The 14,517-nt window shown below is 35.2% G+C and overlaps 1 protein-coding gene across 2 annotated transcripts in view; it reads right to left on the minus strand.

The window, feature by feature from the left end:
• The window catches only part of OLA1 (Obg like ATPase 1), a 103,575-nt gene that overhangs the window by 29,781 nt on the left and 59,277 nt on the right, over positions 1-14,517 (minus strand). For both annotated transcript variants that reach the window (XM_074145005.1, XM_074145006.1), the window contains 2 exons: positions 12,171-12,251; positions 11,811-11,908 (listed from right to left, as the gene is read on the minus strand). In XM_074145005.1, the coding sequence (XP_074001106.1) occupies positions 11,811-11,908; positions 12,171-12,251 (179 nt within the window). The remainder of the gene's footprint in view (positions 1-11,810; positions 11,909-12,170; positions 12,252-14,517) is intronic.

Below are 14,517 nucleotides of genomic sequence, written 5' to 3' on the forward strand. Positions count from 1 at the left end.
AAATCCTATAGGAAACTGAACACGCATGCACATGCACGCACACTTCATTAATCTGAGTATCCTGGGACATAAAGATTTTATTAAATAAAAACAGGTATGGATTTAATGAGCCTCTGAAATAAAACATAAGCTGGAAGAACCATCACATGTTTTAGATCGACAAGATTGTGCAAGTTTTCAATGTATTAGGTGTAAGATTTTCTTCTTTTTTTTTTTTAATAAAAGCCATTTGTTTGGATTTAAATACATTTTCACTTCAGAAGTGTAACACTGTGCCAGTGCATAAGAACAAGAGTGAGACTTGATACACAGTGAATCTGATCGATGCATTTTCATTGTCCTACTCAATGAAATACAACACCAGCACATGTACTTACTCTTTCAAATATTTATCTTCTAAACATCTCTTCAGGATTTAGAAACTATTGCCAGAGCACAGTAAATCCCAAACATTATCTTATTCAATTGCTCTCCAAAGTAACAATATTTAAGGTGAACCATTGGTAATAAAGGATAGTAAGATATCCATACCAAATGTCTTATTTGACAGTTCTTCCATTAAACATACATAACCTATGAACTTTCCTCTCCAATTTAAACACGAAGATGCATCTATTCCTGGTTTCAAAACACAGATACATAGTTCTATTCATTGTAAAACTAGTGACTATCAACATTTGAACATTAGTCATTAGAAGAAAATCAAGTTGTGAAAATAAAATACTCTGCCAAAACTTTAGAAGGTAAGTAATCTTTCTCAGGAAAAACTAGCAGTTAAACAAAAACATATTTCCATATACTTAATACTTATAATTGAGCTGTAAATAACCAAAAAATTAAAAGGAAAACTATTAAGAATAAAATGCATTCGATATTCAAAATAATCAATGAAAAATGTTTGTCAATTGTGAAACAAAGAATTTACCAGAGCAAAAGTAAACTTGAAAAATGGATGCCAAAGCCACAGCAGCCTATATTTCCCATTGTATATTAAAAAAAAAAAATCTTCCCTCTTAAACATTATTTTTTTATTTATAATCAATTATTTTTGATTAGCTGATGTTCCCATTTAGCCCCTATTTATAGAAAACAGAACAATAATCCATAAAATATTCCTCCAGAGAATGGAGATGCTGTAGACCACTCGTAAAGAAAAAAATTCAACACAAGTAGCGTTCCCAGACCTCGTAGGTATCTGAAATCTTAACTGCAGTGAGATAAAGAATGGTAGGTGAAATAAAACTAATTTCAACTATGAGAACTTAACAAGATCAACAGAATTCTGTAGCATGTAATAGCAAGAAATGTTTCAAAGCGGGATCCAAACAGAAATTCAATAAGCAGAATTTTAGAGGTACATACATGTACTTGTTTGCAAATCAGATACACTACCGAGTAACAGATTATGAAAGGAAAGTTACTTACTAATTTGGACATTGTTTAAGAGATACTATTATAGTGATACTGATTGCAATGCCCAATCCAAATTTCCCCATACAGATGTTTTTGCAAAAGCAATACAAGAAATTCTCTTGTTATTTCAGAATAGAAAACAATATTACCAGAGGGTTTTTTGCTTAAAAAAAAATTTAATATGAAAGCTCATCTGCCAGTTATTACAACTATTGATGTGCCTTCCATCAGAATGAACGACTGACTGTCCTCTCAAAAACCACCAGTTGCAAGTAACAAGAACATATTGCACCAAGTGAGACCACAGCCACTCAGGTCTCCAGTCATTCAACTGTCACCTTCTCCATCTTCCAAATTCTCAATCGGAACCACACAAAATTAGCTGGTGGTTTTTAAATGCCATGTCAGATGTAATAATAATGATCCAACAGATATTAAAAGCTGGGGACACATACCCATAGTATCTATTTTCCCCTTGATTTGAAAGAGTAATTTCCTCCCTTCATGGACTATGCACAACTTCTGTTTCTATGTTGTTTAGTTGACAAAGACAGGTTAACAATGCTCATTCATTCTGAAAGGGACAGGGTTCGCTAAATTAATAAGTAAAAGTAAATAACCTAATATACAATAACTTAAGAATAAAAAATTACTATCAATAATAATAATAATATCTCGGATAATTCTCTATTAGCTGATTGGTAAAGCAAGAAAGGGGCAAACCCTATCTTTATTTAAAAAAAAAAAAAAATAAAAATCCTACTTTCTAGGATAAGATCTGCTCATTAATAGGACAAATTCCAGTTATCCTTTCAGCCCATAAACCAAACCATGACTTATGTAGAACAGTCTCTACCCCTCTTTCCCTGTCAAAATTCTCCCAAGGTTCAAATACACAAACAACCCATTCCTTGATTCAGCTGCAGCATATTAGCAGATAGCATTTTAACTGCAATGAGAGAAGTGTAATTGGACCTTTGTAACTTGCACCACAAAGGAGATATAAAATATTTTTATAAGTCAACAATAAACGGAAAAATGCAGCAGAGTCTCCAAGTAGATTTAGACATTCATTTTCTATCAAAGAATGATCTTTATCCCTGGGAAATTTAGTTGAGTAGATTATGTCACCTTACTTCCTTCTCTTTCATCAATATTATTACATCCAAAAATCACTGCAGTGAAGGTGGCTGTGCTTGTAAATGCACAACACAAAACAGTAAGGAAACAGAAAGTGTTCTATTTCTTCATTAGTAACAATGTTTCTCATCAGGAACTTAAAATGTGAAAGAGATTTTGACACAAACATCACAAACATCTACAGGTTTACATGAACAGTCCAAGTTCTTTACTCTAAAATAAGTAAGAGTGAAATCACTACTGAACTATTTACCATTGGAAGTAGGATGCAATCTGCTTACGAGGTAATGATATTGCAGAGGGACGACAGCACTGATATATATGGTGGCTAGTACCCGTGTCTCCTCCAAAATCCCTGAGAACCTGTTGATGAGGTTACATTGATGATGCTCAGGACTAACAATCCTGGCCTAGAACATACTGTAAATTACAGAATGTTGTCCTCATTATAAAAGCTGGATTCTTAAATTGCTCATCCTTCCCCTTTCTTCCACCCTGTAACAAAGACGAGTGAGAAAAACATTGTTTCTCCTTCACTTTTCCCATTTCTGTGTTTAATGCTTCACTGGCTTGGAGCACTGTGAAAGAGAGATGCCTGTTCTCCTAACTAGAAGCTAGTCTGAATCTAAAAACATAAGCCATAAAGCACAAGGTAAGACACTCTGAAGCTAAAAATCTCACTTCAGAGTGTCAAAAAAAAAAAAAAAAAAAAAAAAAAAAAGATATCAACCTATTGAAAATTTCCAAATTCATTTAGTTGCCAGTAAAACTATATAAAACTATACATTGTCAAAAGCTATGCTCTAACCTACCATAAATAAGAGGGAAGCGTTCTAAAGAAGAATTGATTCAAAGAACTAGAAATCTGCATTCAGGCAAGCAAGCAGCACATTGCTCAACCAGCTAGGGCTGTCAAAGCAGTGTTCAGCGAAGGACCACAACTAGATAAAACATACACTTAAATCACTCCAAGCACATTTGGAAAGCTTTTGAAAAAGAAGACTGACAGAACACATAGTTTCTTTGCAGATATCATTCAGGAGGTAAATCACTGATAGAATTCCAGAAAAACATATACTAGACAATATCAATATTTTTGTTAGGTAACTTGATTTTAAAGTAGAGAACATTTCCCAAAAACATTTTGTCTATGACTTCACCAGCACCAACACTTTTAGGGAAACAGTAAGGAAAACTGAGGCATAAAGCACAAGCTTCCCAAACAGTGAAAAGTAAATAGCAGAAAACAGAAGTAATCCCTTTACACACCATACAGGGAAGAAAGAGCAGTTATTTATTAGTCTCTGCTTTCTCCATATCCACTATGCAGTAACGAAATCTGTGATCAGATACATCTCTGCATCTCAGGTTTGTTTCTGAGCAGTTTATGCATTCTTCAGTTTTAGACTGAAGTTTGGAAAGGATGTTGTACCTCATGATGCATCTAGAGGCAGGAACATGTCACATTGCAATGATTTAGCAACAAAATTTACATCGTTGTCTTTGACAATGGCACCACATACCATTTTTCTGAGGAAGTCCCTCTCTTCACCGCTCATGTTATATATACACTGAAGGAAGCAAAGTTGTGTAATTAATTGATTATTATCTCATTCTCTAGTACTTATCTCCCTCTAGTACTATGTATCTTAAGTAGCATGTGTTTATAAAGGTGACAAAAATATTTATTGGAAAGTCCCAATTCCAATGAAAGCCAGGAAGAAACAAAGTTTCTGAAGTGTTCAGACAATATATACAAATAAAGATGTCCCTTCTTACCCTGCACAGGTTTAGATTACTCTAGTTAAGTTTTTGCTTGTTGAAAGCCAGCATTTATTGCTCTAGATTTTGCCTAAGAAAATCAGTGTTTAAATGAAATATCACATAAATTACTTGATTCTCTGAACTGCCATGGAGGATTAAAAAAAGTATCATTAGGAGGTAGCAATTCGTAAGACTACACAAGCCAACTAGACCACTGGTGAAGCATCCAAACTCAAAGCTGTGGTTGTTCAACATTATACACAATTCTGTGGGTGCAGTTGTAAACAGCTCAGAAATTATGGTGATGACAGACACACACACACAAAATAACACAACCAAGAGAGCATCTGGAGAGAGAAGAAAAAAAGGAAGAGAGGATGGGAAGTAAATCTGAACTGCTCAAAAGGAGGTTTGGTATGACATGCAGCTAAGATACACACAGCAATGAAGCTGAAGAGCTCCTTATAGCTGCTTTCACTCAGCACAGCCGTACTGATACAAAGTGTTGATACACAGTTCTTTTGCGTTGCTCTGATAGTATAACCAGCTTGATGCACACGGATGCTCTTGGGCAATAAAAGAGGCTCGCCGGGGTACAACTGTGTTGGGCTGGTGTTGGGAGTTGTGGTACCAACATCACAGAAACTGTTCTTCATTACTCTGGTCACCATGATATCTACAGTCTGCAGCCTTTGAGGAGTTGTAAGAATAACTTAAAGCTACCTTTATCTGTCCAGGACAGGACTTCCCAAAAACCAGGAGGTTCCCCTCCACCATCCCCCCTTTTTATCATTTCAAGACTCAATATATCCTAAGTAAATTACTGAGACTTTATTTCCTGACTTTGCAACCTACACTTTAGCTATTTATAAGTGCCATGTTGTAACCAGGTGAAATTTTTGACTGAAACCAGACTAAAGTTTTTGAAAACAGCTTCACCATACAGCATTGCCCATTTTTTAAAACATCCTAGGAACATTTTATTTGAAAAATATTACTGTCCTAATGCTTAGGAGCCAAGACTTTATGTTTGGCACAGAGCAAACGCAGTATCAGAGATAAAGCGTCGCACTTGTGTGAAAGTCCATCCAAATCAGAAATTTCATGTCCTTAGCAAAACTGCTCAAATTTAACACTGAAGGAGTCTCAGCGATTTAATCTCTTTCTATAATCCACAGCACCTGCATGCAAGCAGAGCACTGGAGTGAAGCTAGACTTTTCCTGGAAGGTATTTTTGCGTCTGGGATGAGGTTACACACCGGAGCTGAGAACAGGGACCCACCTTCCCCATGCTTAGAGACATGTCCCCGACACCTGCTGTTACCCAAACAATGTGCATTCACATTCAAATGGATGGGGGACCCCAGAGGGGGAGGCAAAGGAAAGCAAAGCAAAGCAAAGCAGGAAGTCTGGTGAAAGAAAGCATCCAGACCAAAGGACTGGACTGGAACTAAGCCAGCAAGAATGGGATGAAATCAGAGAAGAGAGAGATACAATCTGGCAAAGACCCCCAGAAAACACATCAGCTAGGAAAAGAGTGGGGAAAAAAGTTTGGGGTAGACAGAACTACTGAATGAAAAGTCACTGGAACTAGTAAGACAGAAGACTACAAGAAGGCAACTGGCAACATCAGGCAAAGGTGCCAGAAAGAAAAGAGACTGTCATTAGGTTGATGGAAGACAAATTAATTTGTATTCACTAATTAATTTGTATAAGACATAGTAAAGAAAGACTGTTTATTACACAAACAGCATGCACTATCCCCTACTACAGTAGGTAAGTGCTCTATAGAAAATATATGCCATCCTCTAGTTAAAATGATCTGAGGTGGAAGGTACTCTCAGTCAAGGAGCAAAGGTGCAACAGGAAGCCTAAATTCTGAATCTTGTTAACTTTGAGTATCTGACTTCACAACTTGTGTGTGTAAAACTCCTTTTATACTAATACTAATAATCTTTTAATGTTTTTTAAAAACATTTAAGTTGTAAGGCAGGGAAAAGAAGTGCAACATATTTAAAAAATTATCATTTTCCAAATCTGTCTGCATAGAAGACAGCCTTAAAATCATTAAGCAGCTATGTCAAGAAAACATCTCAATACCACCATGGCATTACAACTTATAATTATGATTTAAGTAACTCTACATCAAATAATTTCTCAAATATATTTATAAAAATAAAATGTATCTGCTTAAACATCCATGACTGTATGACTTGCAGTATACTTAAATACACACAATATAATTAAGAACATAAATGTAATTCAGAAACTGAAGGTAGTGAAAACTGCATTTTGCCCGCACTCAGATATCTTGCTGATATTTGCAAATAATTGTTTGCTCTAAGTGATGTAATTCTGTTTGCCTGCACTGCAGAGATTCATTAACAGCAGCATCCCTCCTTTTAGAAGAGGAACAACTTTTAAGTAGTTGGTCCAAATGGGATTTTCTTTTGAAAACTTACAAGGTTCATCTATTCCAGACAGTATTTAAAAAGGGCTGAAACTTGGACAGCAAAAGGAGTTTGTGTTTCTGTGGGACTAAGATGGAGATGTTTCACACTTTTATTGAGTCACCACAGTTGTAAAAGAGGCAGAGATGACCTGCAGTTGTTCTTTCCCTGATTTCCCATTAATTTATTTACTAAGATTCTTAAATATACATATCCTTATACTGCTTTTTAAATCATTATTTGCTTCAAGGTATGTCACGTTAATATTACCAATTCCAGGAATCTTCCTTTCATTTGGATTTTAAAACTTTTTTTGAAAGGTCCCAAATCAAAATGCAGGTAAAATGCTAAGTCAGTCTAATATTTTTTTACATAGAGATCAAATATTTATTGATAACCAATTTAAGAAGAGTCTATACAAAAATAGTATCTCCAGGACTTCTCTAAAATCAGACATTATTTAAGGGTGGAAGGGGAGGTTTCGGAGCACAGTTTTTTTTGTTTTTAAGTTTCTTTTAAGTTTTGTTTTCTTTTCTTGTTTTTAACAGACGTACTGCAGCCATGAAAACGTTCTGGATAGCATTTCTTCTCCTGTCACCATCCTCTTGCTCTACCAACACATGACATTGCCTTGCCTCTTTGCTGAGATGGTGAACACACAGCTACTACATCTATGCTGCCACTGGATATGTACCCACAGAAATACAACCAAGTCTCCATTTACCACCAGATAGTAACTTTCTTTCCTAACTAGTTTAAAAGTGAAAGACTGAGTGAAGCAGATTAGTTCATACTCGAGCCTATTGAGTCTTCCTTGATATTTCTTTCTTCATGACAGATTTCCCCCCCCCCCTTTTTTTTTAATATTTGGAACATCTGAAGCAATATGGAAAAGATGAATAGAAAAGGATTATTCACTCTCATACTACAAGATCTAAGGAGCATCAAATGAAATTATGATGTGGCAGATCCAAAACAAGCATAAGGAAGTACTTCTCCATATAGCACATAGTTAAACTGTGGAAGTCCCTGCTCCAGGATATTGGGATGCCAAAAGTATACTTAGGTTCAAAAGGTCAAGGGCTAAATTCATAGAACAAAAATCAGCCAAAAATTATTAACCACAAGTATATAATATCTGGCTTAGTCAGTTCTACGATAACAGATTGCAAGAATCTGGATGCATAAACTCTGCTTAATCTGTTCCTATAATCTTCCTGGGACATCTGTTAGTGGCCTGTCAGAAACTTGACACCAGAAAAGATAGACCTTTTATCTGACCTAATTATGCCTCTTCTAGCTTAAGAACACTAAAAATGCTATAAAAATTAACGGGGGAGAAGTTATTTATTATGACGTGTGCCATCTTTCTAAATACACAGGAGTAAGATACTTAAAGAGAGGACCCTAACCCATCAACACCCAACTTAATTTTGTTAACAGGATTTCTACCATGAGACTTTTGAGAAACAACTCCTTGAAAATAATGTTAATACACATTTGGATACTCAACAAGTCTGAATTATAATAGAGAAATGGCTTAGTTACGATGCTACAGATACTAGAAAATCTTTAGCAGCATAATCAGGTCTTTAAATTACAGTCTGTGCATAGGATGAAAAAATTCACTTGTTTAGGCCTGAGAAGTTGAGTAAAAAGCTCAGTCTACGCAGCTTTGACACATAGAGTGTTCCTGGTGCTCACTACAAAGAATAAGTCCAAAATACTGAACAGAACAGTACGCTAAGCATGGTCCACTACATCCACTCATTAACTAGCTCAGTATATTTCATAATTGGAATCCATATTACGACCCACTAAAAGCACCCTCTTTAGCAAGACTAAAATGTAAACCTTTAATTAGGTAAAGGGCTGATAAATCTCATGTTCTGGATTTATGGGACATTCTGTGACTCAGAAAACAGTTCTAACTGAAAATTAATAGGCTTATTTAGAATACTTTCATGGTAAAACTTGAATACATGTATACCATGTTAAGGTATTAGATCTGTATAAAACCCATTAGGAATTATTAAAAGACGGGATGAAGTATTAATTTAGAGCACAGCAATATGCAGTAAGAATGGTTTCAGTGGATTCCCCCATACAACATCATGATTACTGTCATCTGATCATAACACAAGTGCGACTAACACAGCTGCCATGTCAGCCTCTCTTCAGGGGCTAGGTCTTAATCATAAATCAACTGAATGACTAATTCAACATTGTTAAAACCAGCAAGTAACTGCTTGGAGCTATTCCAGTTTTTACATCTTTCAAAAGGTCAATACACCTACTCAAACACACAATAGTCCTATCTTTCACAGTGTTTTCTTCTTTTCTTGGATTGAAAAATAACATGTTAGCACTTAAATGTTTTAACTAACAATTAAAATGTTCATTAATTCTGAGAGAGTGACCCAGTAAAACAAAGACAATTTTAGTTTTCCTCTCTACCCATAATCAAAAAGCTTCTTCTCTCCTTTGCTGTTTTAAACACTTTTATAGTTGTCTTATATAGTCTTATGAAAACATTTTACTGTTGAGCGTTTCCTGCATTAACCTTACTTTTGTTGTAGCAATATTACGAATTAAACTCAGAAATAAACTTTTTCAACTTGAACGACTAGTCTAAATGTGGCTTGCATTTCAAATATGAACCTCTACCTCTCAAAATAATAACAAAAAATCACAAATTAAGTGGCATCTAACAGTAAAATATATTCTAATCATCCACATCTGTTTGCACCACACAAATGTCAAAAGCCTACCGTTACCATCCTTCATACAAAACATTTATTCAGCTCTTAAATATAAAAGCTATGTTGCATAAACAGAGGATTTAAAGCTGTGGCAGAGTGGCTGAATGAAAGAAAATGGCAATCTTTCTGGTTCTAGTAGGTGCCTTTCCCTATCACACAATGTTTCCCACTCATAAATACATGACAAATACTTCCTCAATCATTTTTTACGAGCAGGGATGCACAGGGGGTAGTCAATGGCTAGCTTGAGGGAAAATAGGAACAGCAGGAGGCAGAAACTGTACTGAAAATGGCTATGTGGTAAATTCTCTTCTGGAACATCACTCAGCTACCCAGGCTTTGATCTTTCAGCTACAATTACACTCACATCCATGAGATCTGGGTATACTTTTTAAAAACTAAATCATTAATTGTAATAGAAACAGTTAAACCATTTCATTATATGACTCCTCAACTCAAACATCTGATATTTTACAAATTAAAAATTGCAATTTATACAAAGATTTGCTTTCAATTGGGTTTAACTATGTCATCATCACAACTGGTCTCACAAAAAACATGGGGTGACTGGCGACAGCTAAATCACAGACTGGCGTCTCCTAAGTAGTCTGTCTACCATTAGGGTCTGGGAAATGGTATTTACTGTACAATTAGAGCCGGTGAGTTCTACCTGTAATCATCCAAATACAGGTGCGAGGATTCTTTTTTGGAGAGAAACGGACTCATCCATTTTCACATAAACTTCCACGTCTGTACTGTTATAGCGAACCTTAGAAAACCTCAATGATTGTACTTCGAAAAAGGTATCACCTGACAGTAACAGAGCAAATACTACTATCCTGATTTTTTACTTCCTTGGGTAGAACCACTTCTAATGTTTAAATCATCATACCCAAAAAACATTCAAGAAGGAACAAATTATTTTAAAATTATAAGATCTAGCCAAATATGAAAAGCTTACATTATTACATTGGCTATGAAGTTTATTCCAAAGTCTGTGTTTTGGGCTAAGAGTGTTTGCCATTAAATAGGTTAAATTTTGTTCTTTAATACTAACACAAAATGTCTTGGAGTATCAAAAGGACAGTTTTAGTTGCAGTAATTTCACAGAATTTATTCTAATGATTTATTGGAGTTAACCATCTGACATTAATTATTGTTTTGGCTTCCAGTCTATGAATGTTTATTTTTCAGTTTAAAGCCTTCTCACTCTTTGATATCATATGGAAATGAGAATTTTTAATGGAAAATTGAAACCATGTGCATCTAAGTACTTAATGAAGTACAGGGAGAAACAGAGGGTGTACTTTAGGAGAATTCAGATATTCCGCTTTAGATACTTTTGATTTGTTTGGATGAGTTACACGCATATATCTGTTCACAAACATAAGTTTATACATCTTCAAAGAATCTCACAAGTTCAGTGTTTAAAGATCTGAATACTATGAAAAGGCTTGTTGTTTTGTTGCTTTTTTTAAACTAAATATAGTGCTATAAATTTTTCTTCATTGTATACTACTTAATCTGTTCTCTCCTCCACAAAACAAATATTTATCCCATCTAGAGCTTCCAATGACATGCTAAATGTTGTACTTCTCAACAGCAGATTCCCACTGTATGTCTACCATGTTAGCACTGGATCTTCATCCAGTTCATTGAAAGTCTGATAGATTGACTTCGTACCCATCATGTACTTAAGTCATATTATCGATGTCAGGAATACTTCACTAAAACCTGTGCTGTTCATGGCATTAAAACTCATCAAAACAGGCCTGAAAAATACACGAAGTGCAAGCAGTGGCAAGAAAGTCAGGCACCCAACTGCAAACAGAAGAGTACTGTAGAAACGTGCAATTTTGCCACAGTTTGAAAGATTTCTGTGCAACTCACATAGCTTTAGTCCTCTGGCATTCAATTCATTCCTTTGGAATGAAAAAGATGTTGTTCAGACAATCAGCATTATATAACATGATAAAACCATATGTTTATTTAAATCAGTACTACTAAATCAAATCTATTTTCTTCAGTTAATGGATTCATATAAAAATGTAAGAAAGGAAAGCATATTCTTTTCTATTCTGTACTTTCATTCAGGGTTTCGCCATATGCATTGTACTCAAGCAGCATGTCAATGGGAGCATAATAAGTAACAAAAGTGCAACATTAGTTTCTATTCTTATTTTAATTAATATCCTTGTTGATCTTATGCACAAGGAATTTTTCCACCATTGAAAAATGTGAAACAAACATAAATCTAGATATTTAACCTGAACACACTCACCACTTGTTTTTCTTTCTAATGTAGTCTTTTTCAGAGAGGTTAACCAAGTAGATCATCGGTTTTGAAGTAAAAAACAAATGTTTGTTCAAAACATCAATCTAGAAGTGAAAATAAAGGAGGAGAATTTTAAAAACAAGTTATACCAACTTGAGTTAATTTTATGACCATTTTCCTCATGGCATGTCTGAGAAGGCAACAGAATTAGTCTAATATTTATATCACCAGTAAACACAGAACTGACTGCTAAATTTAACATTCAATGCACTATGAATATGAAATAATAAAAAAACCCCTTTAAAAACAGACAGTAACAGGTAGCAAAATCAGGAGTCAATTCATAGGGTAATATTTATAGCCTACCTCTTTGTCATTCCAATCATGATAGAAGCGGACAGCTTTCTTTTCATCTATTACCCATGTCTTGATTTTGCACATTACGTCCTACGCAAGATCAAGAAAAAACAAAGTCAAAAACCCAGCTGGATATCAAACCATTCTCTTCCATAAACAAGGCATATACGCATTAAGATTCAAAACATACACACAAATTAAAAAATAGATAATACGGTTTAAAAACAAATTTTTACTCTCCCAGAAAAATAGAAATCGCTGCTTTAAAAGTCACTAAAGAGCAGTATCAATTATTAAAGCGATACAAATCCCATAATTAGGAAGTTAAATATACAATACTCAAGTATCGTCTCTCGCCACCATGAAAATTAACAGAGCTCATAAAATGTAAAAATCAGTACATTTTAGATTGCTTTTCAAACTCAGTAAGACGTGACATTTCAGCATCCAGCGGGAGAGACCACGTACAATATAAACATGCCATTAAGAAAAGGGAACGGGTGGGAAAAAAAACACAGCAAATATCTTTTTTTTTTTTAAATAGTGAGCAAAAGAAATTGAGCCTATTATTGATGATCCACCCTTCAAGAAATTAATTCAAATGGCCCAAGCCCTTTTTATTCCGCATTAATTTTTCGCCAACACCTTCTCCCTCCCCCCCAAAATGAAACCTGCCAAAGCCTCCATTACACAATGGCAAGAGCCTTGCACTGGTGACCTCCAACCAGCTGCATTCACTTTCAGAACATCTCTCTCGGCAGGAAATCTAAAGGCCTTTTAGTTAGCAAGCTAGTGTGCATTCAGAAGGAGTAACTGCAGGAAGAGCCCAATGTGCTTTGTTTCTCTGGCCTTTCTTCACAGAAAGATTAATCATCTGTGAAATGGAAACGGCAAACAGCAAGTGACACAAACTGAACCCTTCAAGCCTTTCCTCATCAGTTTTGTGGTCGTGAATCTGAAAGCTGCGTGTGGCACGGTTCTCCTTACAGGCAGGTGTTAATAAAAGGCTCTTGGGTCTGAAAGGTCAAACTCGGCTCTTCTAGGAGTACTACATTTTAGAGTCGCCTATTTTTTGTTGTAGATAATTTATGATCATGCTTTAAATAATGCATTTTTTTAGGTTATAATTGACGCAACCAAGAATTAAGATCTTAAAAATACAAGGAAGCATTCCCTAAACCATCGAGCACACAGTATTTTTTTGCGCTTAATGCTATGCGGTTGAAGCACGTTTATAAACAACCACAAATAACATCAGTATTTACTACAGTCTTTTCTAGTCTTGCAGTTGCTTTAGTGAAAAACAAAGAAAAAGCTCTTTGAAATCTTCAGATCCTGATTTGAAACCCTCCAGGAACAGGACTCCCCACAGATTTTAACAAGGAAGGGGCAAGCTAAAACTTTTAATGAAATCTAACATGTTCTGCCTAAGAATAATCACTTTTACTCTCCTGTAACTGAATTTCACTCATAAATGTTTAAAAGTGGCTAATATAACACCATTTCCTACAAGGAGAAGATCAAAGTGCTATATTACAAATGCATTATGATTAAAAAAGCACTGTGCAGCTTTGCTATTAACTGTTCTTTAAACCCTAAAAGGCTTCCCATAGATCTCACTTGGCACTGCATATACAACCTTTGACAAGTAATGTAGACCATTTTTATTCATTGCCTAAAATTGTAGGCAATTATGTGCGTCACACTGGCCACCTGCAAATTCTGAATGCCTGCTCCAGTTGTCAGAGCAAAAAACTAATGTCGGAGGGGATTAATCTAGGGGGAGAGAGTCCTCTTTAATGGCTCCAGCAGGTGAAATGGCCCAGCTGGTTACTATGATGAGTGGCCAGAACAGCTTATGTAGAGACATGCAACAAGATTACACATGAAAAAGAAAACAGTGGTACCATCTTATCTTTAACCCTATGTGCTTTTTAATTTTTAATTAATCTATATAAACAAGATAAGGGAAGCATTCTACCAATAGGTACTTTTAAGATCTTTATCTTCAGCTCTTGTTTAAATAGATTTATAAAAATCAACACAATTTCCAAGATTCCTGTTCAGCAGTGAAGGAATTCCGATTACACACTATTTCGGGTTTTAAACTAATTCTGTGAGCACTTACCACGTGACTTTCAGCATTACAGTTCCCCCTCAATAGCAACGCATTATTACATTTAAATTGAAGTTGATAAAAAATTGACAGAAAAAACACTATAGCACAAGTTATCAAAGCCAATCTTTTAGGCTTAAGCAGCAATGAAATGTTTTTTAATCACACTGTCAGGGCAACTACATAACGCAGAACCTCCAGAAAATTTCAAGCATCAACGCAGCAAATAAAGTTTGCTCT

Source organism: Numenius arquata, chromosome 3, assembly GCF_964106895.1.
Source record: "Numenius arquata chromosome 3, bNumArq3.hap1.1, whole genome shotgun sequence".
Classification (NCBI taxonomy): Eukaryota; Metazoa; Chordata; class Aves; order Charadriiformes; family Scolopacidae; genus Numenius; species Numenius arquata.